The 22,844-nt window shown below is 38.6% G+C and overlaps 1 protein-coding gene across 1 annotated transcript in view; it reads left to right on the top strand.

Moving 5' to 3' along the window:
* The window catches only part of LOC127621948 (otoferlin-like), a 96,880-nt gene that overhangs the window by 27,653 nt on the left and 46,383 nt on the right, over positions 1-22,844 (top strand). Inside the window, exons 4-6 of the mRNA XM_052095775.1 lie at positions 4,993-5,092; positions 7,321-7,517; positions 21,370-21,443. Of these exons, the coding sequence (XP_051951735.1) occupies positions 4,993-5,092; positions 7,321-7,517; positions 21,370-21,443 (371 nt within the window). The remainder of the gene's footprint in view (positions 1-4,992; positions 5,093-7,320; positions 7,518-21,369; positions 21,444-22,844) is intronic.

Here is a 22,844-nt window from a genome sequence, read left to right as displayed (position 1 = left end):
TCAACTAATATCAATGTTTCATGCCCATTTATTTATTTATTTGTCAACAAGTCTTGTAATAAACTGGAAAATGAACAATCAGATTGTTATTTTTGCAAAATAAACACCAACAGAACACACAAACCGGTGTTGGAATTCTGCTGTTTAGCGATTTTCTTTCTTTTCACATAATTTCAACGCAAATAAATATATAATGTCCATTTATTTATTTATTGGGTTAGTAGCCGTGTAATAAGATAGATAATGTACAGTCAGCATGTTGTTTTTTGCTAAATAAACCTCTTCAGGGTAATCTTGATCACACTGGTTTGGGTTTGTTTTGCAACAACAACCGGCTGACTGTACATTATCCCTTACTTAATTAATCGCATATACACCAGCACTTTGTCTCTCACACGGAATGAACAGGGCTTCATCCACAACCTCTTACTTTTTAGTTGCCTTCTTTAAAAGCAAACAACAACACCTAAAGTTTGTTGGTCTTTGTTGGGGCAGTGTTGGGCAATACTATATAGCATCACTTAGCACTTAAGAACAGCAAGTGTACATTTACAGCAGCAACCACAGTGGTAAACACACTATTCTGGACTGGTTACGTCAACAAGCATGTTTAAAATGTACCTCAACTCCCTTGACTGTAGAGCTGTGTGCATAATCCAATGTGACAAAAAACACAATTGGTTGGAAAAAGAAGCTTTTTATTGAAAGAACTTTGTTTGAAAATAGCACAAATTCTATCACACCAATAATGTAGTAAAGGTAGAAGTGTCTTTTTTATATTTTTATAACTACTTTTAGTCAGTTACTCTCAACCTGGTCTCATAGAACCATGCTACTACACCAACATTTTAGCAAAATGATTTTTACATTGCTCATTGTATGTATCACCAGAGTTTTCTAGTGAAATAAACAATAGGTGCTTAAGCAACAATGATTAAAGGGGCAGAATAATAGTCCATTCGCAATTGCTTTTTGACCTGTTCCCCACACAATGCTGTCTTATAACATCAAAGCACTATTACTATATTGCATGACTTGTAAGGTTTGTTAGGTTTTAACATTTGCATTACATTAGTAACTACATTTACAAACTAGTTTGTGTGTGATCAAATTACACAAGAACTCTACTAATAGAGCTTTACAATTGTGATTAAAATGACCGGGTATGAGTCCTTAAGAGCATGCAATTCAACACATGAACCAAAAGAGTCATACCGAAGAAGCACCACAACATGACATGGTTGCTTCAACAAGTTTGTTTTTAATCTCACGTTTGCTTTTTCTGACCGTATCGGTCAGGTTTAGGTTTAAGGTAAGGAGGTAGGTTTTGTTGATTTAAAATTGTATAGAGCATTAACATTAAAACCTCTTCTGTTTTTCATCTCACATTTGCTTTTATTGACATAATCGGTCAGGTTTAGGTTTAAGGGTAGGGAGGTAATTTTTGTTGATTTAAAACTTGTTAGAGCATTTCCCTTAAAAACCCCATCTGTTTGGGAGAACGTTTTACTCGTATTTAGAATTACTCAATGGACAGTTCACCTTGGAACTGTCGCAATAAGGAACGAAGAAATATAATTTTGCAAAAAGGTCGCCACAGTCACATTTTATTTAATTTTTTATGAGATTGTGCTCATGTAAACTCAACACTGCTCACACCCCATGATTTTCTTTTACATTGTTTTCTAGAAACTTGTTAAAGTGATGCAGTAATCCTGTTTTTCCTATACCTTTTCCTGTACCTGTCAGTATTCATTCTTTAAAACTTTCCTCCCACTGCACTTATTCCGAAGAAGTGTTGTGGTGTGTTTCCATTCACTGCCTTTCTATAGAGATGGTGGATGTCTGACAGCCATTATCAGCTCTTGTCCACTGAATGACATGTGAAATCTCTGTCCTGACAAGATGTGACACGCCTGCTGATGCAGGCATCAGAGTGTTCCTGTATATGGCTAACTTCCTGGCATTTAGCTGGGATGAGTCAAATTTTTAATTGAGCGAGATTTCAGATTATCATGCATGTTTAAGGATTCTCTGTTGCTCTCACTTCAGAATTGGTCTGATGTCTCCTCTAATCTAAATCAGTTCCATTTCAACAGATCTGACTGTATGGAATGAATGACTAAGTAAACAGACAGCTGTGCTGTGCGACAGTAGAAAATCTACCATGACCTTTTTTTGTTATTGAGGTTATAAGCCAAGTCATTTAATTGAGGTGCACAATTGGTGCTTTGTTTTGTGTTATTACAAACAGAGATCCAATTTTATTGTGACACTAACACATCTTTTGACACCTATAAATAGACCACTATGTAGAAAGAGGTATATGTTACATAAATAATTAAGATACCACTGTAACATATGTCACCTGTGCAGCTCATTAACTATTTGCTTGTTAGTTACAGATGTAATTTATATCCATGATATGCATTATTACAGCAACAAACACCATGTGATATCCTAATGTTTGCAAACTGTTTGCCAGGTTGTTGTGCAGACCAATGATCTGTATCTGAAAAACTGTCTCTTACCTTTGAGAGAGATGAACATATCTGGGAAGATAATCCAGCAGATGTCCATATTTAATCCTGGCATGAATGGAGAAAATGGAATGGACTTCAAAAATAAAATGAATTAATTGCTATTGTTGTTTCATGACCAACTGACCACTAGGTGGTGACCTTGCAGATGTCTACCCAACTTTGTTTGCATGAGGCCATTTCTTAGGAAACTGACCCAATAGGCAAAGATGACAATAGGCAAGCATTTATGTGGATAGCGGAGATATAGACTGCAGTGCTTTTGGTTAAAAACTCATTTTTCAAAGAATGAGAAACTAGAGAATGTGATTTCCTATTACTTATTGGTTTAGTTTAAAAATACTGCAGATTTAGATAAATTGCAGGTTAGATAATTGTGCCAAATTTTGTTTTGTAGGGGGCGCCCTCATCTCTTTTTTCCTTTATGCCTCTAAACACACTCTCACTCAGCCAAAGGGCATGCATTCTCCTAAAGAGTTGTGACAAGTCAGGACGCCGTAAATTATGGAGTAGATGAAAGTCAATTGTCTATTGTTTGTTCAGAGGATCAATAATATATGTGTGGTCTTTAGAAAAGTTGTTCGGGAGCCAGAACCTAATCCAGGATCAGTGAATTATTCACCTGTGGATGCGTGCACACCGTGTGCTGGTCCACAGTCAGTCACAAAGCCACCATTTCACCACAGAACCAGACAGTATCAATCACAATGAACCCTCTTTACCTTTATCGAACCCTGCCTCCAGTCTTTGTGCATGAACAATGGTAGTAAGGGTGTAATTCACATCCTGATAAAGCTGTAGCTTAGATGCAGGTGCTAAAACTGTTAGCGGTTTAAATAGTTTGATGTCTTTTCTTGTCAAATGCGTTAATGGAGAATTGAAGGACTTTTCGTACTCCCTGGATTGTTGAAGGGACAGAAGTTGCACTTATGATGACAGAACAGCACTATTTACTGTGTTTGTTGATCTTCTAATGAATATCTGAGATAATACTCTTGATTTGTGTGTGATGTTCTTCTAAACTCTTTATAGACATTATGGTTACATGACAAAAGAATGTGTTTGTGTGGCTGGGAGAGATTGAAGCTATCTTGTTTTAATAAAAAGAGTGAATTGCTCTTTTTATTGGTTGATGGAAAATGTCTAAATTATTCATAGTATATAATTACTTCTGACGAGAGAGAACAATATTCAGAAGTCTGAGTTTATATACAGAGCTGTGATTAGGCAAAAAAAAAAAAGTTTACTATACATAATTTACTAATACTTCACCTTTAGAACATATAGACATATTTTTCATAATTAGGTTAATTTATATATTTTATTAATAATTAAAAAAAATTGTCAAACTAATTGAAGATGGGGCAATGTTTGAAAGCAGGTTTATATATGTGTGTGTGTGTGTGTGTGTGTGTGTGTGTGTGTGTGTGTGTGTGTGTGTGTGTGTGTGTGTGTGTGTGTGTGTGTGTGTGTGTGTGTGTGTGTGTGTGTGTGTGTGTGTGTGTGTGTGTGTGTGTGTGTATCCCACAAGGACAGTAAAACCTGAGCCCAGCCAGCGGTCCCCACGAGGGAAATGGCTTATTAAATGTACTAAACAATGTTTTTTTGACAATTTAAAAATGCAAAAAGGTTTCTGTGAGAGTTAGGTTTAGGGGTAGGGTTAGGTGTTTGAAATTATCGTTAGATCTGTATAAAATTCATAAAATACATGGAAGTCTATGGAGAGTCCCCACAATTATATAAAACCATGTTTGTGTGTGTGTGTGTGTGTGTGTGTGTGTGTGTGTGTGTGTGTGTGTGTGTGTGTGTGTGTGTGTGTGTGTGGGCAGGTTTAAGTGGTCTACGAGGACTTTTTTTAGGTTACAAACTGGTAATTACAAAGTATTAAGCTGTAAATGTGGTTTATGATTACATTTCTTGTGTCCCCATAATTCAAATCGCTTAAAAATACATGCTAATGTAGATGATGTTTTATTGAAAATGTAAAAATGCAGAAAGTTATTTTTGTGACGGTTAGGTTTAGGGGTAGGGTTAAGGTTATGGGATAGAATCTGCGTGTGTGTGTGTGTTTGAGATTTTTGCTGTTCCATTTTTTATGCTAGATTCACAGAAACGACATGGCTAACGTTTAAAGATTTTGTTGTACATGTAGAATCCCATGATATTCTTAGGTGACAAATTTGCATACATCATGTTTTTATGCATTTTGCATATTTTCATATCTTTTATAATTGTATATATTTCACATAAAGGGTCTGGTTGTGTGCATTATTTTTACTGTGTTTCTCTTATTCACATGCACTTTGTAGCTGTTACTGTGTGTCCCCGTCACTGTGACCACCATTAACCAGACCACCTTTACAAGCTGTCTGTTTAAGGCCAGGCAAAAGTAGATAAAAAAAGAGGGTAATGTTAAATTAAGTCTGACTGATATATATATTTTTTTTTACAGGTTGATTGGTACTTTCCGAATGGTTCTGCAGAAAGTGGTAGAGGAGGGTCACCTGGAGGTGTCTGACACTCTTACTGACGACAACAACACAGCCATCCGGGTGAGACATGTGGTTTGCAGTGTGTACATTTGTGTGTATGTGTTTCTGGTCTGCCAATTCAGAAATATTATTTTGTTCACCCAAAAATGTTTATTCTGTCTTTGATAGCTCAACACTACCACAGGCTATTCCAAACCCACATGGATTTTGTCACGTATTCATGTACGTAGAGTGTGGATTTCCAGGGTGGATTTATTATCAGCTCGTAACAGAACTTACACAATAACTTTCTTACAGCCTCACACCTCACACGCACGACACATCCCGTGACGTATCACACCAGGAAGCATTATGGGTATTGTCGTTACAAACACATCTCAACACAGCTTTGGAACATAAAAGGAAATGTTAGGCAGATTGGCAGCCTCAGTCACTATTCACTTTCATTGTATGGAAAAGAAAAATGTCCAATAAAAGTGAACCGTATCTCAGATTAATATACTCCCCAACATCTCCTTTTGTGTTCCACGGAAAAAAGAAAGTCATACAAGTTTGGAACAACATATTGGTATACAACTGTATTAGTATAGGTACTTACATACTGTATAAAAATGTTATGTCTACTAACCACATACACCAGCACATGACAAAAACATCCATTTGTTTATTTCACCAGTCAGTCCAGTTTTGCACAACATGCACAAAAACTGCCATTGTCATGGTTACATGTCTAGTCAGAGGCTGTAAGGGACTATTCAGATTCTTCCTTTTTATTTATCTCTTCTGATATACACCATCATGTGCAGTGTGATATCTACATGGTTTACCCTTATCTCTGTGTGTCAGGACAATGTATAGCAGCTCTATTGTAAAGAAAATTTAACAGTGGAGGTGTTGTATTAAACTCAATTTCTCCCTTAAGCTTCCTTTGACTCCTACATACCTGTTCCTGTGAATTTTCAGCCAAGGTCTTGCCAAACATAACATTCATCTGTATTGGATTGCACCATATGAGACTTAAACTATGTTGGGGGGTCTACATGTTCTTGTAGTTCAACTGTTGGTGCATGGAGCTAAAAAATGGCAATTTTGTGAGTTTGATTTTCCCAGGGAATACACTTAAGAAGATTTATATCTTAAATGCATTTTTTTTCAGCTTGAATACACTTTAATTCCTTTTGAGCAAATGCACAATGAATGCATGTCTAATCCATGATGTATACGGTTTGTTTGTTTCCCAGTACATAAGCTTCCCTATATTTTGTCAAATTGTTAATAAATGTATGCCTGGGAAAGCAAAAACATTTCCAAAAAATGAGAGGAGACATTTTTAACACTACCCACACAGTTTTATGGAATTTGTCATGTTCAATGTTTCTGCTCCACTTCTAGCAGTTTCATCCTTGACGATGGCCCAGTGTAATGCTACATTATTTTAAGATTTCAAGACATAATCATAGAGCAAAATCATCATACTGTACTTATTTCATAGCAACCTTACTTATACTGTGTAAAAGAATAATAATAATAAAAAAAAAGTGAGGTGAGACATCATGATGATCAAGCTTGAATTATCTTGGTTAATTAAGGCATTGGGGGTTACAAGATGCTCTGCAAGAGCAACAAGCACCTGTGCTCAGGTTCCCCTTTTGTACAACATGTTCCCCTGAAAGAAGTGACCATTAGGCAGTTAACAGAGAACTGTTGGGCTAAGGCTAAATTGTTCTTTGTTCCTTCTTTAATGAGTTTAATGAGTTTGTAAACATGAGAAGGAAATGTTAGCTGATGCTGATAGGCTGATACTGCCACTTGGTTTAGCGTGACCCTAATCCTAACACTTAACCCTAACTATTCTCTTAACCTCTGTTCAGTCTAAATGTTAGGTGTAGGCTAGAGAAGTTTATTTACTGCTCGTGAAACCTGGGACAATGTTTGTTTACTATCTCTGTGGTCATTATTGTGTACTGTATATACCGTACTTATTAAAAACCTGTTTATTTAAATCTTTATTTAACCTCATTAAATGGCTTGGTGAGCACAGTTTTGTCCATGTGTTGACTTTTAGGATATCACTAGCATATTGCTGGCCTCAAAGCTAACAGACATGGACTGTAAGCAACAAAACTAAAATTTTGTTATCATGGGGAAAATAAATGAATTTAATTTTGTGCAGTAGCTCACTTGGACAAAAAGATGCACAATAAGATATTGGCTTATATCAGGGTTTTTTTATTTTTTTTTATTCATAAATTATATTCTATCTTTTATTTCTATTTGTTTTATTTCAGACAAGTATTTCCATAGAGATCAAATATCAAACCATGGATGGGAGTGTGAAGGTGTGGAGTGATGGGGAATTCCTTGAAATTCCTGATGACTGTGATGGAACCTTCCAGTTTGAGACAGACAGTCTGCTCTCTGGACGAAGCCAGAGCTCGGGAACCTCACCTGGACGATCATTCCATGGTATTCCCACATTCCGCAAGTGAGTGTGCCATTTTGGTCATCTTAACTGGATTCACGAATGAATGATTCTTATGAACTGGTTCTTTGTAATGTATCGGTCAAGAATACTCAAGAATCCAACCTAGTCTCACAGAATGAACATTACTATAACAAAAATTTAGCAAACTGATTTTTACATGCTGCGTTCCATGTTTCGCCGCAGTTTCTTGGTGGAATTAACAGTAGAGGCACTACAACGACTGTGTGTTTTATTCACTTTTCACATAAATCAGGAATACAACATCTGATTATGACTTTATAAACACTTCTTTTTCGCTCTATTACTCACTTGTAATTGACCTTAAAACCCTTGTCTTGATTATGACACTATTTCACTTGCTTTGGTGACCACCTCTGGACATTTCAGTGGGAATCTGCAGCAAAACGTTTAATGATGCATGCAGTTACGGTTTGCAAAAATGTTGCCACGGTCATGGAATTTTCATGATATCAACTCTAAATGAACCAAAAAATATGACTTTGATATGTATACTGAAGGCTTGTTAGACCCACATCAGTGTAATAAGGAACTGGTAATAGCATATTTTTAATGATGCACATTTATTACCAGATCATTTCATTGTGAGGGCTTTTTTGCTTAGTAATGGGGCCAGGGCGACTTTACTCTGAATAATGTGTAGGATGTATTGATTTCCACTAAGCCTTCCAGTCTCCTTAGGGAATCTGATCCATATATGATAAACATACTGTATACATACACAGTGCTATTCCTTGGTAGTTTGTGGGTAGGTTCCATTAAGGTGGATGTGTTTTGTGTGGATGTGTTTACATACTTATGAATGTATATTGGGTAATATACATCTATATTTAAAAAATCTATATTAGGTAAGTTAATTGAGGTAACAATTAGTTAAATTAGAGCTGCCACAAGAGAGATTTATTAAAAGTAATTTTGGATTGTTGTATCCAAACTTCTATTTAAGTTAACGAGCCAATCACTTCTCCTCATGTATAATGTGTCATTAATGCTTTCAGGCACACACAAGACAAGTTTGTTGTTTTTTGAACACAGTAAAAAGTGAAAATATGCTGTTGTTACCTTACAGAGCTAACCATACAGAGTAGTTACAGAGGTTACCTTACAGAGCTAACCAGGGCAGTGGTGGCTCAGCGGTTAAGGCTCTGGGTTACTGATCAGAAGGTCAGGGGTTCAAGTCCCAACACCACCAAGACACCACTGTTGGACCCTTGAGCAAGGCTCTTGAACCTATCTGCTCCAGGGGCACCGTATCATGGCTGACCCTGCACTCTGACCCCAGCTTAGCTGGGATATGTGAAAAATAAATAATTTCACCATGTATATGCAGAAATGTATGTATAATGTGTGACAATTGATCAATTTATTATTGTTTTATTATTTATTAAAAATGACTTTAATTGGTGTGACCTTGTGTAGGTAGGTTGATTATTTGTAAATAATATTGGTAACACTTTACAATAAGTTTCCATTTGTTAACATGAACTAACAATGAACAATTCTTTTACAGCATTTGTTTATCTTGGTTAATGTTGATTTTAGCATGTAGCAACATTATTTAAAGCACTATGAACTAACATAAATTAATCCCCTGCGTGACTGCTGAGTGCATTTTTTCATTACTCTTTTTGATTTGTAACTATAGTAGCACCTAATAAACAAGCAACATTTTCAAGAGCAAATAGTTTTCCTTAAAATTAATGTCCACATATGTGGGCAGCGAGACTGCGTTATGAAATTATAAATAATACCAAGTTATAGGAAGTTAAACAATTTTTCATCAAATTGTTTATTATGTATTATTTTCTGTAAAGCTAAATAAATAATTCTTATTCAAAGTAATGTCCAGTATCATCAAATCACTGCCAACCATGTTAAAATAAAATGTTGCATTATAAAATTCTGAATCTATGTACTGATCATCATTGTCCCATGTCTGCCAAACATGTTGAGTGGTTCAACATCATCTGGAATTGTATTTCACAGTGATAACAAAATAAAATATGATAAAATATATATTAAAATGAAGCAAAATGATCCACAGATGTGTTAGAGTTGAAAGTTATTCAAAATAAGGAACATGTTTTTTCTTCTTTTGAGGAAATCCTGTGCCAGTTTCCACATGTGTGGACATCATGTTTATTAGTGCGCTGATGTGCAAAAAATTAACAGATAAAAAAAAAAAGCATGCCAAACGAAACTAGAGATTCTCCTCTTTACAACCAAACAGATTTCAGTGAGGCACTTTTGTTAGTGCTGCGTCCGTAGGAATGCATCAAGGAAATCGACGGCATGCTGTCGTGTCACGTGACTCGATGCAGGAGACATTAACCCTTTTAATGACAGTCTAGATTCTTGTGAACAGTATTCAGTTGGTTTTTATTCATTTAAATTATGTGTTGCGTATAGTGAAGCCAAAAGACAACGTCCAACGCATGTTGATGCTCGGTTGCACGAGGTTAACATTGAACATCTTTTGTTAGATAAAAAAAATTGTCGTTTATAGTTCATGATACCTAATGCATTAACATATATGTTAACTAATGGAACATAATATTTTTTACTTGAATAAAGCCAGTTAATGTAGATGTTACCACATGAATACATTTTTTAGGTTACCTGACAAAACTTTTTTTTTTTTTTACAGTGTCCTTACCTGAACCATAGTCTAGGTGCTGTTTCATTATTGATTACAAGGTTTTACAGTTTCTTTTTTTTTTTTTTTTTTTTTTTAAAGTATGAATTTCTTGGATTTTCTCTGTGGAGAAAGTGTGAGTATGTGTGTGTATCAGGCTGTGTTATGTAGCTGAAGTGGACGCAGTGAGGCTTCAGATCTTAAGGAATAGAGAGTCCTCTCTAATGACAAGACCCGTCTCTCATCTCCAACTCTCTCTCCTCCAGCACATCCTGACTTAATCTCTTTCTCTGTTTTTCTCCCTTTTTTCTTTTATCACCCTAGTTTTTTTCCCTACAGATTCATAGTTCTGCGGCTATATCAGAATATGTTCAGAATGCCACTTCAGAATTTCTTTCTGAATTTCTCTGCAAGACATCTTGCTTGTACTTGCACAGAGAACATGTTTTACATACTCATTTAAAATTGAATTGAACAAGGAACACAAGGAATTGCAAAAATAATGACAGGCAGCTCCTCTTATGCTACCTGGGATGAACTAAAGATGTGAAGGTTTACTGAACATTCTCTCAATCTGTAATTGGTCAGTCAAGCAGATCCAAACTCATGCCATTGGTTACACAAGACATGTTGCTTTGTCAGGTTGTTTTTTTGGGATGCTCAAACCAATAGAGCAGTGTTCTGAAAGTGTTCAGTGTTCATATTTTGCATATTTAGCTGCAATAGGAGAACATGTTTAATAATGTCGAAAAATTTACATCGTTGCAAACAGTATCAAAAGTACATTATATGTTTTCTGTCATTGTTTTATAAGAGTGTTTTCATTTGTAGGTATGTAATAAGAACATCCAGCACCATAGCATAGCAGCAATAACACCAATAACCCATCAGCCTTTAATTTGAAAAGTCATTATCATATAGAGAACATTTTATGTTTTCCCTCAGCTGTAGAGAATATGCTTTCATCCTTGAGCAATTTTCATATTCCAGGGAAGTGATGATAGAACATGAAGTTCAGATTCTTGTCATTGTTCAATAGTCTAATTCCACAAAATGAATAAATGCATGAATAAAGTTTTATAATTTCAAGGATCCAAAAGTGAGTGATATTTATACACGTTAAGGGTCTTTCACATGACTTGGATCAGCACTGCAGAATACATTGAAGTCTATGAAGTGAGGTCACTTTACACATACAGTCAGGTCCATAAATATTGGGACATCGACACAATTCTAATCTTTTTGGCTCTATACATCACCACAATGGATTTGAAATGAAACGAACAAGATGTGCTTTAACTGCAGACTTTCAGCTTTAATTTGAGGGTATTTACATCCAAATCAGGTGAACGGTGTAGGAATTACAACAGTTTGTATATATGCCTCCCACTTTTTAAGGGACCAAAAGTAATGGGACAATTGGCTGCTCAGCTGTTCCATGGCCAGGTGTGTGTTATTCCCTCATTATCCATTTACAAGGAGCAGATAAAAGGTCCAGAGTTCATTTCAAGTGTGCTATTTGCATTTGGAATCTGTTGCTGTCAACTCTCAATATGAGATCCAAAGAGCTGTCACTATCAGTGAAGCAAGCCATCATTAGGCTGAAAAATCAAAACAAACCCATCAGAGAGATAGCAAAAACATTAGGTGTGGCCAAATCAACTGTTTGGAACATTCTTAAAAAGAAAGAACGCACCGGTGAGCTCAACAACACCAAAAGACCCGGAAGACCACGGAAAACAACTGTGGTGGATGAACGAAGAATTCTCTCCCTGGTGATGAAAACACCCTTCACAACAGTTGGCCAGATCAAGAACACTCTCCAGGAGGTAGGTGTATGAGTGTCAAAGTCAACAATCAAGAGAAGCATTCACCAGAGTGAATACAGAGGGTTCACCACAAGATGTAAACCATTGGTGAGCCTCAAAAACAGGAAGGCCAGATTAGAGTTTGCCAAACAACATCTAAAAAAAACCTTTACAGTTCTGGAACAACATCCTATGGACAGATGAGACAAAGATCAACTTGTACCAAAGTGATGGGAAGAGAAGAGTATGGAGAAGGAAAGGAACTGCTCATGATCTAAAGCATACCACCTCATCAGTGAAGCATGGTGGTGGTAGTGTCATGGCGTGGGCATGTATGGCTGCCAATGGAACTGGTTCTCTTGTATTTATTGATGATGTGACTGCTGACAAACGCAGCAGGATGAATTCTGAAGTGTTTCGGGCAATATTATCTGCTCATTTTCAGCCAAATGCTTCAGAACTCATTGGACGGCTCTTCACAGTACAGATGGACAATGACCCGAAGCATACTGCGAAAGCAACCAAAGAGTTTTTTAAGGGAAAGAAGTGGAATGTTATGCAATGGCCAAGTCAATCACTGAATCCGATTGAGCATGCATTTCACTTGCTGAAGACAAAACTGAAGGGAAAATGCCCCAAGAACAAGCAGGAACTGAAGACAGTTGCAGTAGAGGCCTGGCAGAGCATCACCAGGGATGAAACCCAGCGTCTGGTGATGTCTATGCGTTCCACACTTCAGGCTGTAATTGACTACAAAGGATTTGCAACCAAGTATTAAAAAGTGAAAGTTTGATTTATGATTGTTAATCTGTCCCATTACTTTTGGTCCCTTAAAAAGTGGGAGGCACATAATCAAACAGTTGTAATTCCTACACCGTTCGCCTGATTTGGATGTGAATATCCTCAAATTAAAGCTGAAAGTCTGCAGTTAAAGCACATCTTGTTTGTTTCATTTCAAATTCATTGTGGTGGTGTATAGAGCCAAAAAGATTAGAATTGTGTCGATGTCCCAATATTTATGGATCTGAAGTGTTTTTCACACACACGTTTTTACATCACCAATAATGTCTTTTAGAGTTCTACTAAGCAACAAGAAATATATAAAAACTCATTGAATGAGTCATTGAATGTCTCAGAATTTCTTTTAATTAAATATTACCTTATCGTTTAAGAATATCAGAGACACCAGTTATTGAACTAATTTAAATTCACAAAGAAAATCAAATCAAATCAACTCAAATAAAAACCACTTAGACCTAAACATAAATGAGTCCTTTTATTACTTTCTGCAATCAAAATCACTACAAGCTTTTTCCTCTCTTCCAAATACATGGTTTCAATGTTTATTGTGCACGCACCTCCTGCTTTTTTACGTGGCAAACTCATTAAATTGCCCCTCTGTGACACTTTTCTGCATTCTTCCTTTGGCAGTTTTTGCATGTTTTTTTCTATGCTGTGTGCTAGGTTCCCTGTGTTTTGCTTTTCCTTTTATTCTGAGTTAGCTTGTTTAATTTTCAGTTTAATAAAACTGTGAGTAGATCCTCATTCCTTGTCTGCCTCATCACACTTGTCACTTTAGAGCTTCTGCATTTTTCTAGGGGTTTAGTTTGCTTTCTTTGTTGCCATCTAATGTTCAACCTCTCTCTCTATCTCTTTATTGTTCTCCATCACCAAGGTCTCCCAAGAAATTCTGCTTCAGAGTGATAGTCTAATAATTATTTATTAGGCTGTGCTTTGTACTGAATTCTATTTATCTCTGTTTAAATATATTATTTATTCCATGTCATGTGTGAGTGAAACACTCTGTGAAATAATATGAGTGATTTTCTCATTCTCTTCAGTGTCAGTGTCCTTTTCTCGTTGTAATTTTTGAAAATTGAAATAATTCCACGTTTATTAACCCACGAATACTTAAAAAAATTGCTCTAATTCCTCCATCACCCAGATTGGGGCAAGTCACTATGCCACCACGAGGACTTAGAGCACATTGGGAATTGGGCATTCCAAATTAGGGAGAAAAGGGGAGAAAAAAGGCCCTAACTTGTACCTTACAAGTCAAATATGACCGAAAGGATAAAAGGTGTAAAGTTTTGTTTTTTGGATGATAAAAATTTTACCATTTATTACTCTCCTTGAAGGTGCACGTATAGTGGCACACCACGGCGCAGTAGAAGGTAAGTCTCTTGGGAAGCATGCAATCGCTGCCCAGCAGACCCAGCCTTATTGTTGCTGTGTCCGGTTCATGCTTTGTACATCTACTTGGATCACACGCAGAGCTTTAGACGCTTTGAGCAGCTCTTTGTCAAAAAGGGAAAAGGGAACACTAATGGCACCTCTTTAGCAGACATCTGCAGAGCAGAGGGCTGGGCAACACCTAATTCCTTCGCGAGGTTTTACAATTTCAGGGTCTTGCCGGTCTCGTCCCTTGTTTTGTCAGATACGAACAGGCAAGTTTGGTAATGCAGGACAGCTGACCGGGTGTACCGCTTGCATATATCGCCTTTCCCCTCCTTGAGTCGAAGACATGTACTCTTTCTCCCATGCCAGTTCACGAACCGTGAACCCTGGATGAACTTCCTCCCTAGCCCTCTGGCTCTCGAATTCAGCAGAGGAATTTGTAGTCAAACACAGTACGTGTGCTAACATGCCCTGTACTGGGGTAGATGCTCCAAAAGTGCGGGTTACCTTGGTAACGCCCTGCGATGTATCTCCCACGGTACAGTCTCCCTATCGTTAGACCCACGTCTCCCTTGTGCAGAGCCCTCTCTGCCCCGGTCGCTGTGTTTGTAGAGCTCCTCCCCTTCAAGGCAGGACCTACGATGCCACCCTCTTCCATGTGTAGTTGTGAGCCCATGTGATATATTTGCCACATGTTAACCTCCCCTTCAGGGCAGGATGTGGTCTATGTTAAAGGAAAATAACACCTTCCCCGGTGCATATAATGACGTGGAGAGAAAATATTTAGAGAAAAGGCTGCAGCTGGCGCCCATACTAAATGTAGGGATGTGGGGAACTATACAACGTTTTTTGGGGTGTTGGGGGAGGCTATGTGCAGTGAGTGCATCTGCTTTTACGCACGCAGTAGCCTGCTTGCACCTGAATCGGCAGTTCACGTAAAACAGCTTAGCTGTTGTGCCGTTTTGTATAGGGACCTCTAGTGGCACTACATCGACACAACGTAGAGTGAGTGACAGAAGGGGAAAGTCTCAGTTACTGTCGTAAGCTCCGTTCCATGATGCAGGGAACGAGACGTTGTGTCCCTCTTGCCACAATGCTGTACTACCCGCTGAAATGTCCGGGACCTTGTCTCGGCTCATCGGCACAAAACCTGAATGAGTGGATGCATTCCATCTCCTTTTTTATACCTGTATGTCTGGGGGAGTGGCAGGCAAATTCCACTCGCCAATTCTCATTGGCCTTTTCTCAAAGATTTGAGGTATTTGGTGCTCCCAAGAGTGACCCCTAGTGTCACTACATCGACACAACACCTCGTTCCCTCCATCAGGGAACAGGGAACGGAGGTTACAACAGTAATCGAGAAGTTTTTGCTCCATGGTAAGTTGAGCAGCTCAGAACGCAATCTGAGACTCTGGCTTTGTTCTCTGTGGCAATACTGTCAGTCAGGGTGATGGTTTCCTGAATGTCCTATCCATTCTAAACAAGTTAGTGCTAAAAGTCTGCCCTACATACAGGTAGACCTGTAGGACTATTGTATGTGAGTAAAAGAAAAGTTCTGCCCACAAACTAGGAGCATACTGGTTCATAAACAAACTCTTAAAACACAAAAATAAATGTTAGTTTATTAAGTTCCTCTGGTCTGTTTATTCTGAGTCCGAATGAACTGAAGAACTTTGCGGTCACAGTTGTGAAATGGATACTGTATTTCACCACAAAACTAAAATGCCCATCCTTTACTCACCCTTTTACTTATGTTGTTCCAAACCTGCCTAGCATCATCTTTTGTGTTCAATGGAAGAGATAAAGTGATATGGGTTTGAAATAACATTAGGGTGATTAAATGATGACATCATTTTATTTTAGGATTGTGAACTATCCCTTTAAGTCATTGCCTTTGCTTGTTCTCCTTGGTTGCTGAAGTGAATCGCTTTAATTAAACAGAGCTGGACACATCACGCTCTGAAAATCATCATATTAATGTCAAGTCACCGTACCATCCTGTCTAGATACAATCCAGTCACTTCTACTTGATTTTGTCCAAATGAACTATATTTAATGTCCAAGTGAAAGTCCAAACATGGTCTGGAGTGTTTAATAGATATTATTGTGTGAACTACCGGTTGACATTAATGTTAAATATTAGTTAACATTAACTAATACATTTTTAACATTAAGTTGGACACTGTAAAAAATGTGGTGTGAGTTTACAGTAAATACAGTAAATTCACAGTGAACAGGATCAAATAATTACTGTAATGTAGCAATGATGTATTGTAGAATCACAATGATCATCTGTATTTTTTATCTATAGTGTTTGTTAATGTCACCATCCTTGAGTTTTGTAAGCTGAGTGATGATATCTTGATAGATAAAAACAACCACATTATAGCCTAGCTTTGCAAACATCCCTTCGTCATTGTTCATTTATAATGATACTATTTCTTTTCTTTCAAGTGAATCATAAAGTGTAGACCATGCATCATGGTCCGACATAAAGTCAACCACTAAATGTATTAATTTTCTCCATACATCACAGTACAATAAATTGTATTCTTAATACAATTGCAACAACTGGGAGAAAATGTATTATAAATAAATAAGATAAGTTCCCATCCAAATGGAACACTATACACAATAATGGTGACTTTAAATAAAACAACATTTTCCTATAATGCAGTGCGATATTATAATACATTTTTTCACTGTAGTTGTGTTGTGACCGAAAATAACCTAGCCTGCATTGATTTTATAGTAAAATTTTGACAACAGTATTTTATTTTAAGAAATTACTGTTCCCCTTCTGTCACTCACTCGACGTTGTGTCGAATTAAGTGACACAAGGGGTCATCCTTAGGAGCCTCGTGTACCTCTGAACTTGAGAAAAGGCCAATTTGAAATTGGCAGACAGAATTTGCATGTCCCATCCCTGGACATACGGACAAGCGGGTGTGCGTCTGTCAGTCACATTTTTCTTCGAAGCCGAGCAGTTGTGCAACAGCAAAGCTGAGTTCACCACTGTTCCACTCTCACACTGTTCCTACTGGCAAGAAACACTACAGCGTATTTCCAGCTGGCGTTCTCTCTCTCTGCACACTGTGGAGTCCACGCCACTGGGCACTTCGACAGCGCTTTCATTTCCTAAAAGAGTGTTTTCGTCCTAAAAGAGTTTATTTTCTCTTAAAGAGTTTGAGTTTATCTCTCCAAGATCGACAGCCACAGACGCTGCCTCGTGTGCCTGGGCAGTGATCACACTGAGGCGGCGTTCGTGGATGGTTCATGTACTCACTGCGAGAACATGACCATGGCAGCATTGCGGACGCAGCTCTCCTTCCTCAAGGTGAATGCCACTTCAGCCGCCCCCCACTTCGCTCCTTCTTCCCATGGGATTGAGGATGACCCGGTTGGCAATGAAGGCGATTTGGGGATGACGACGGGCTTGGTTTCGCCAGGTAAATCCCCACGAACCACCCATCCCCGACACACTTGCTCCGTGCTCAGAATGAGTGCGGCTCTTCTCACAGCCAGCCGGCATTCTCCCTTGAGCCCCCGGAATTGTATGATGACATCGCAGCTGCATCGGAGAGCGTCCAGGCATCTGACGCGGAGAACTTGACTGGGCAGCCGCCTTCGGGCCAGCCCACCCAGTCTGAGGCTGATGCGCAGATTCCCCGGCACTGACAGAAGCCCCTCTCGGGACAGATGCGCTGGCACACAGCTGGCCCCGGGGGATGCGCAAGTACGGATTTCCCCCAGTGAGCCTCCTTGCACTGGTGCTGTGCAAGATCAGGGAGGACGGGGAACAGGTCTCCTTGGTGGCTCCTTACTGGCCCACCCGGACAAGGTTCTCGGATCTTACGCTCCTCGTGACAGCACCTCCCTGGAAAATTCCCCTTGGGTAACACGACTTGATTATCAGGTTCCTTAGAGGTGCCCGGAAACTGAACCCTCCCCGGCCAAGCCTGTTCCCCTCCTGGGATCTCTCAGTGGGCCTTCAGAGACCCCCCTTCGAGCCGCTTGATTCAGTTGAGCTCAAGGCCCTCTCCCTGAAGACGGCCCTCCTGATAGCGTTAGCCTCCATCAAGAGGTTTGGGGACCTGCATGCGTTCTCTGTTAGCGACACCTGCCTGGAGTTCAGTCCGGCACATACTCACGTTATCCTGAGGCCGCGACCAGGCTACGTGCCCAAGGTTCCTACGACCCCCTTCAGGGACCAGGTCGTGAACCTGCAAGTGCTTCCCCAGGAGGAGGCAGACCCAGCCCTTTCGTTGCTGTGTCCGGTTAGTGCTTTGCATATCTATTTGGATCGCAAGCAGAGCTTTAGATGTTCTGAACAGCTCTTTGTCTGCTTTGGCGAACGACGGAAAGAGAACGCCCCACTGCCCCCAGTCGCCATGCTTGAAGAGCTCCCCCTCATTAGGCAAGACCTACCACCACACTTCTCCCACGTATGGCTTCACAACCCTTGTGGTGTATTTGTTACCTCCCCCTAACCTGGGCAGGATGTGGCCTCCGCAGTGTCTTTTCCCCCTGAAAGAATAGGACCGGGAAAGACCGCCTTCCCCAACGCATTTCATAGCGCTAAGATAGCCCCAGCCACTTCACACCCTATGCAAGAGACATAGAGAGAGAAAAGGCAGTGGCTGCTGGGCTTGCTCCCATGCTAGTCATGTAGCACCTGTTGCCCCTCAGGGGTGCTGGGAACCGAAGGTCTGTATATGACATATCTTTTGGGAGCGTTGGGGAGGGTTACGTGCAGCCGATACTGTTGCCTCTAGCATGCAGCAGCCTGCTTGCACCTGTCTCAGCAGTTTACGTAACATGGGAGCCCTTGTGTCACTTCATTCGACACAAAGTCGAGGGAGTGACAGAAGGGGAATGTCATGGTTACTCTTGTAACCTCCGTTCCCTGAGGGAGGGAACGAAACGTTGTGTCCCTCCTGCCACAGCACTAGACCTACCACTGTAAACAGCCATGCCTTATTCTCAGCTCCTCAGTGCAAAACCTGACTGACAGACGCACGCCCGCTTCTCTTTATACCCGTATGTCCGGGTGCAGGACATGCAAATTCTGTCTGCCAATTTCACATTGGTTACAGCAGTAACCACGACATTAAATCTGGTAAAATCCTGGCAATTTTTTTCTACAGTGTACATGTTAACATTAGTTCATGCATTATGAACAAACAATGAAAAGTGCATGGTATATTTATAACTTAACATTAACTAAGATTAATAAATACTATAAAAATATTTGAATACTGATTTATATAATTGCACTCAACAGAGAAGTTGCATAATTAGTCTTATTAGTAATTTATTTTTAATACACCATGCACGTTTATAAGAGTGAGAGTAAGGGTTTGTGTGTTTTTCAAATCAAATCAAATCCCTTTATTGTCACTCAACCATATACACAAGTGCAACAGTGGGTGAAGGTCTTGGGTGCAGTTCCAAGCAACGTAGCAGTCATGACAGTGATGAAACATATACCGATTTACAATAAACATCAGATTTACACAACACAATTTACATATCTAATATACACATAATTACACACAACACAATATACAAATAATAATATACAATGGACAGTATACAATATACACAATAAAGAATACACATACACACAATAAAAAATACACTGTATACAATAAAAATAGTATACTGAAAATATACAGTATTTTTGTGCGTGTGTGTGTGTGTGTGTGGCCACCTATTCTCCTGTTACTTTTTCACTCAGCCGGTCATCATCTCAAGTTGACTCTTTAGTGTGAACGTACCCCTTAGTTTAAGCTGTGTCTCTTTGCCTCTGTGGTTTTGTTGCTTCAATCTGGACTAGTCACTGAATATGGAGATATAGTACACCCACTAGTCAGGAATACATTACTTTTTGCCCCTGAGGGCTTTATAGACACATATCTCCATTGGAACAATTTTTGGTGATAAACTGATAAACTGCGTGTGGTAAGTACCCTGTATATGTGTTTTCAGATTTATGTTTGATCAGGTAACCTAAAAACGTGCTTCATGTGGCTACATCTAAATTTACTGGTTTTATTCAAGCTAAAAAGAAATATTTCATGTTGGGCTGGGCATGTATTTTTCTAGGGATATTTTAGTCAGGAAAGGCTCAGATAAAAAATAAATCCTTGGAACTTCTGGATTTTGGCCAAAAAGAAATTATAAAAAAATGACTTGCAAAACAAATCTATCAATGAATTAAAACGTATAAACTCTGAAGACATTCTCTTCAGTGTCACTATGGCATAATTGCATAGAGTTAAAGGGATTGCACACCCAAAAAAAATGTATCATGTCATCCATTACTTAATATCATATCTTTTCATATCATACAACTTTCTTCTAGGAACTAAAGGTGATGTTTAGGCAGAATGTTGAGAATGGACAGTCCTGATTTGACAGCTAGCATCTTTTTAATTGTTGATTTATGTTATTCATCCAAATAATGGAGAACTAAGTGTGTGCTTGACACATTTTTTCTCTCTGTTTAAAATGTTCAAAGGAAATAAAAGAACAAAACATTTCCTTCATCTGGTCCTGGGTGAGTATCTATATCAACTGATCACAGCAAACTGGAGGATTGTAACCATCTTGAATAATTAAGACCCTCATTTGTCCAGCCAGCCTATGACATCATCAGGCCTTTGTAGTTGAACTGATATCTTATCACCATAATATCAGTGCAGAGTTATTGGATACCATTTGGTGAGTGGGGTCCCACTGTTGAAACGAGTGTCTGAGTGATAAATACGGTATTACAGAAATTCATGGGAACACCTTGCTCCAGTAGTGAAGATTTGATTATACTCCAGCAGTGTCTAAACAAACTTCACAGTGTGCATTCTTTAAAAATATCTTCTTTATGTGGAGAAAAGGTCAAATAAATGTATTTTTTTATTGTGTTTTTGTCATTGAGTTATTTCCATTGAGCTTTGCTGTATGAAATCCATATGTTCTTTATTAATAGGTTATGTCATTGAAAGATTAAGAAATTGTGGAATGTATTCAGATAGATCACTGCTTGTTATATATATATATATGCAACATAACCACATTTCTTAGTTCAGACTTATAAATTATTCAGTGTTTTGGGATCCCCAGAGGTAGAGGTGAATGAAAAATGAATCACAGTGCAAATGTTGTCACTACGTTACCCATTCATGTCCATCTAAATGTTTGTTTTATATTGTAGAGCTGGAAAAGGAGTGTTTTCAGCCATGAAACTGGGCAAGGTACGCAGCTCAAAAGAGGACCACAAAAAAGGAGGTAAATATTGCAGCTCATTAGACGGCTGATTTATTGTTTGATAGGGAAAACAGAAAATAAATCTAAAACAGATTTGTTCTGCAATATTATGTCAAATTGTATATATTGTGTCAAATATGAGCTCTTCTGCATTTATGATAATAATAGTGCTCAGAGCACACTTTATGGCTCTCCCTTATGTTGTGTTTCGGTCATTTAAGTTGATTAATTCTTTCCTTTGTTGAGTTATTTTATTGAGTTTACTTGCATGCAGACATATAAACTATAGTGTACTATAGGTTCAGTTTGAATAATTTTGATTTCATTTAGTGTCTTTTCTATAATCTCCTGATTATTTTAGTATTGTATTGCACCCAGAGTTACTGAGCTCAGCGTGAGCCAAATGGCAAAAATAGCCTCAACGGCGAAACTATCCGCTCACTGCGTCTTCTGGGACGTGTAAACTCGTGACTCACGCTTGCAGTGGGAATGGTGTAATCTGTTAACATGGGCACCAAAACAAAAACACGCCGCTCAAACCTTGTTCAGGCACAGAGGATGTGTGAACCTGGCGTTAAGTGTTTAGGAGCCCCCAATCCTTTAGATGAGCACATATGTCGATGTGTTTTTGCACACACAAAAACCTTGGACATGTGCACACACACACAACATACACACACACACACAGGTGTGTTGAGCACCCTTTTGTGCATCGTCTTTCCATGTACACTCTTTTAGAAATATTTCAAGATCTACTTATCATATTATGTATATATTAGGGGTGGCTATAGCTCAGGTGGTAGAGCGGGTCGGCTGCTAATCGCAGGGTTGGCGGTTCTATTCCCGGCCCACACGACTCCACATGCTGAAGTGTCCTTGGGCAAGACACTGAACCCCAAGTTGCTCCCAATGGCTGGCTAGCACCTTGCATGCCAGCTCTGCTGACATTGGTGTGTGAATGGGTGATTGGGAGACAGTGTAAAGCGCTTTGGTAACCTCTAAGGTTAAAAAAAGCACTATAAAAGTGCAGACCATTTATGTTGTGTTTGGGTTTGTTTGAATCGGGATAGTCTGCTATAAGTTACGATATGTCATTAAGTTATTTGTATTTTCCAGGAAGTAATAAGGAAAAATTTGACAAAAAGATACTCCTGCTTATTACATTTATGTGTGTCAATGGGAATTTCATACACTAAAACTCCCTGCAAAATTAGCTGCATTCTAAAAACTGAGACCTTTACAATGATATATAACACAACTCTGAATATAATTGTTGTAAAGACAAATTAGCTAATTATGAGAACAAAACAGTTCTTATTTGTCTGCAAATTAAAAAGCAACCATTAAGCTATAAGAATTGAAAATTCCAGATTCTAAGCTAAAAAATGACACCTATTTTCAAGATCAAGAAAGTGGTTATTA

Source organism: Xyrauchen texanus, chromosome 28 (genome assembly GCF_025860055.1).
Source record: "Xyrauchen texanus isolate HMW12.3.18 chromosome 28, RBS_HiC_50CHRs, whole genome shotgun sequence".
NCBI classification, from domain to species: domain Eukaryota; kingdom Metazoa; phylum Chordata; class Actinopteri; order Cypriniformes; family Catostomidae; genus Xyrauchen; species Xyrauchen texanus.
The sequence above is the reverse complement of the archived record's forward strand: the minus strand, read 5'-3'. Positions and strand labels throughout refer to the sequence as shown.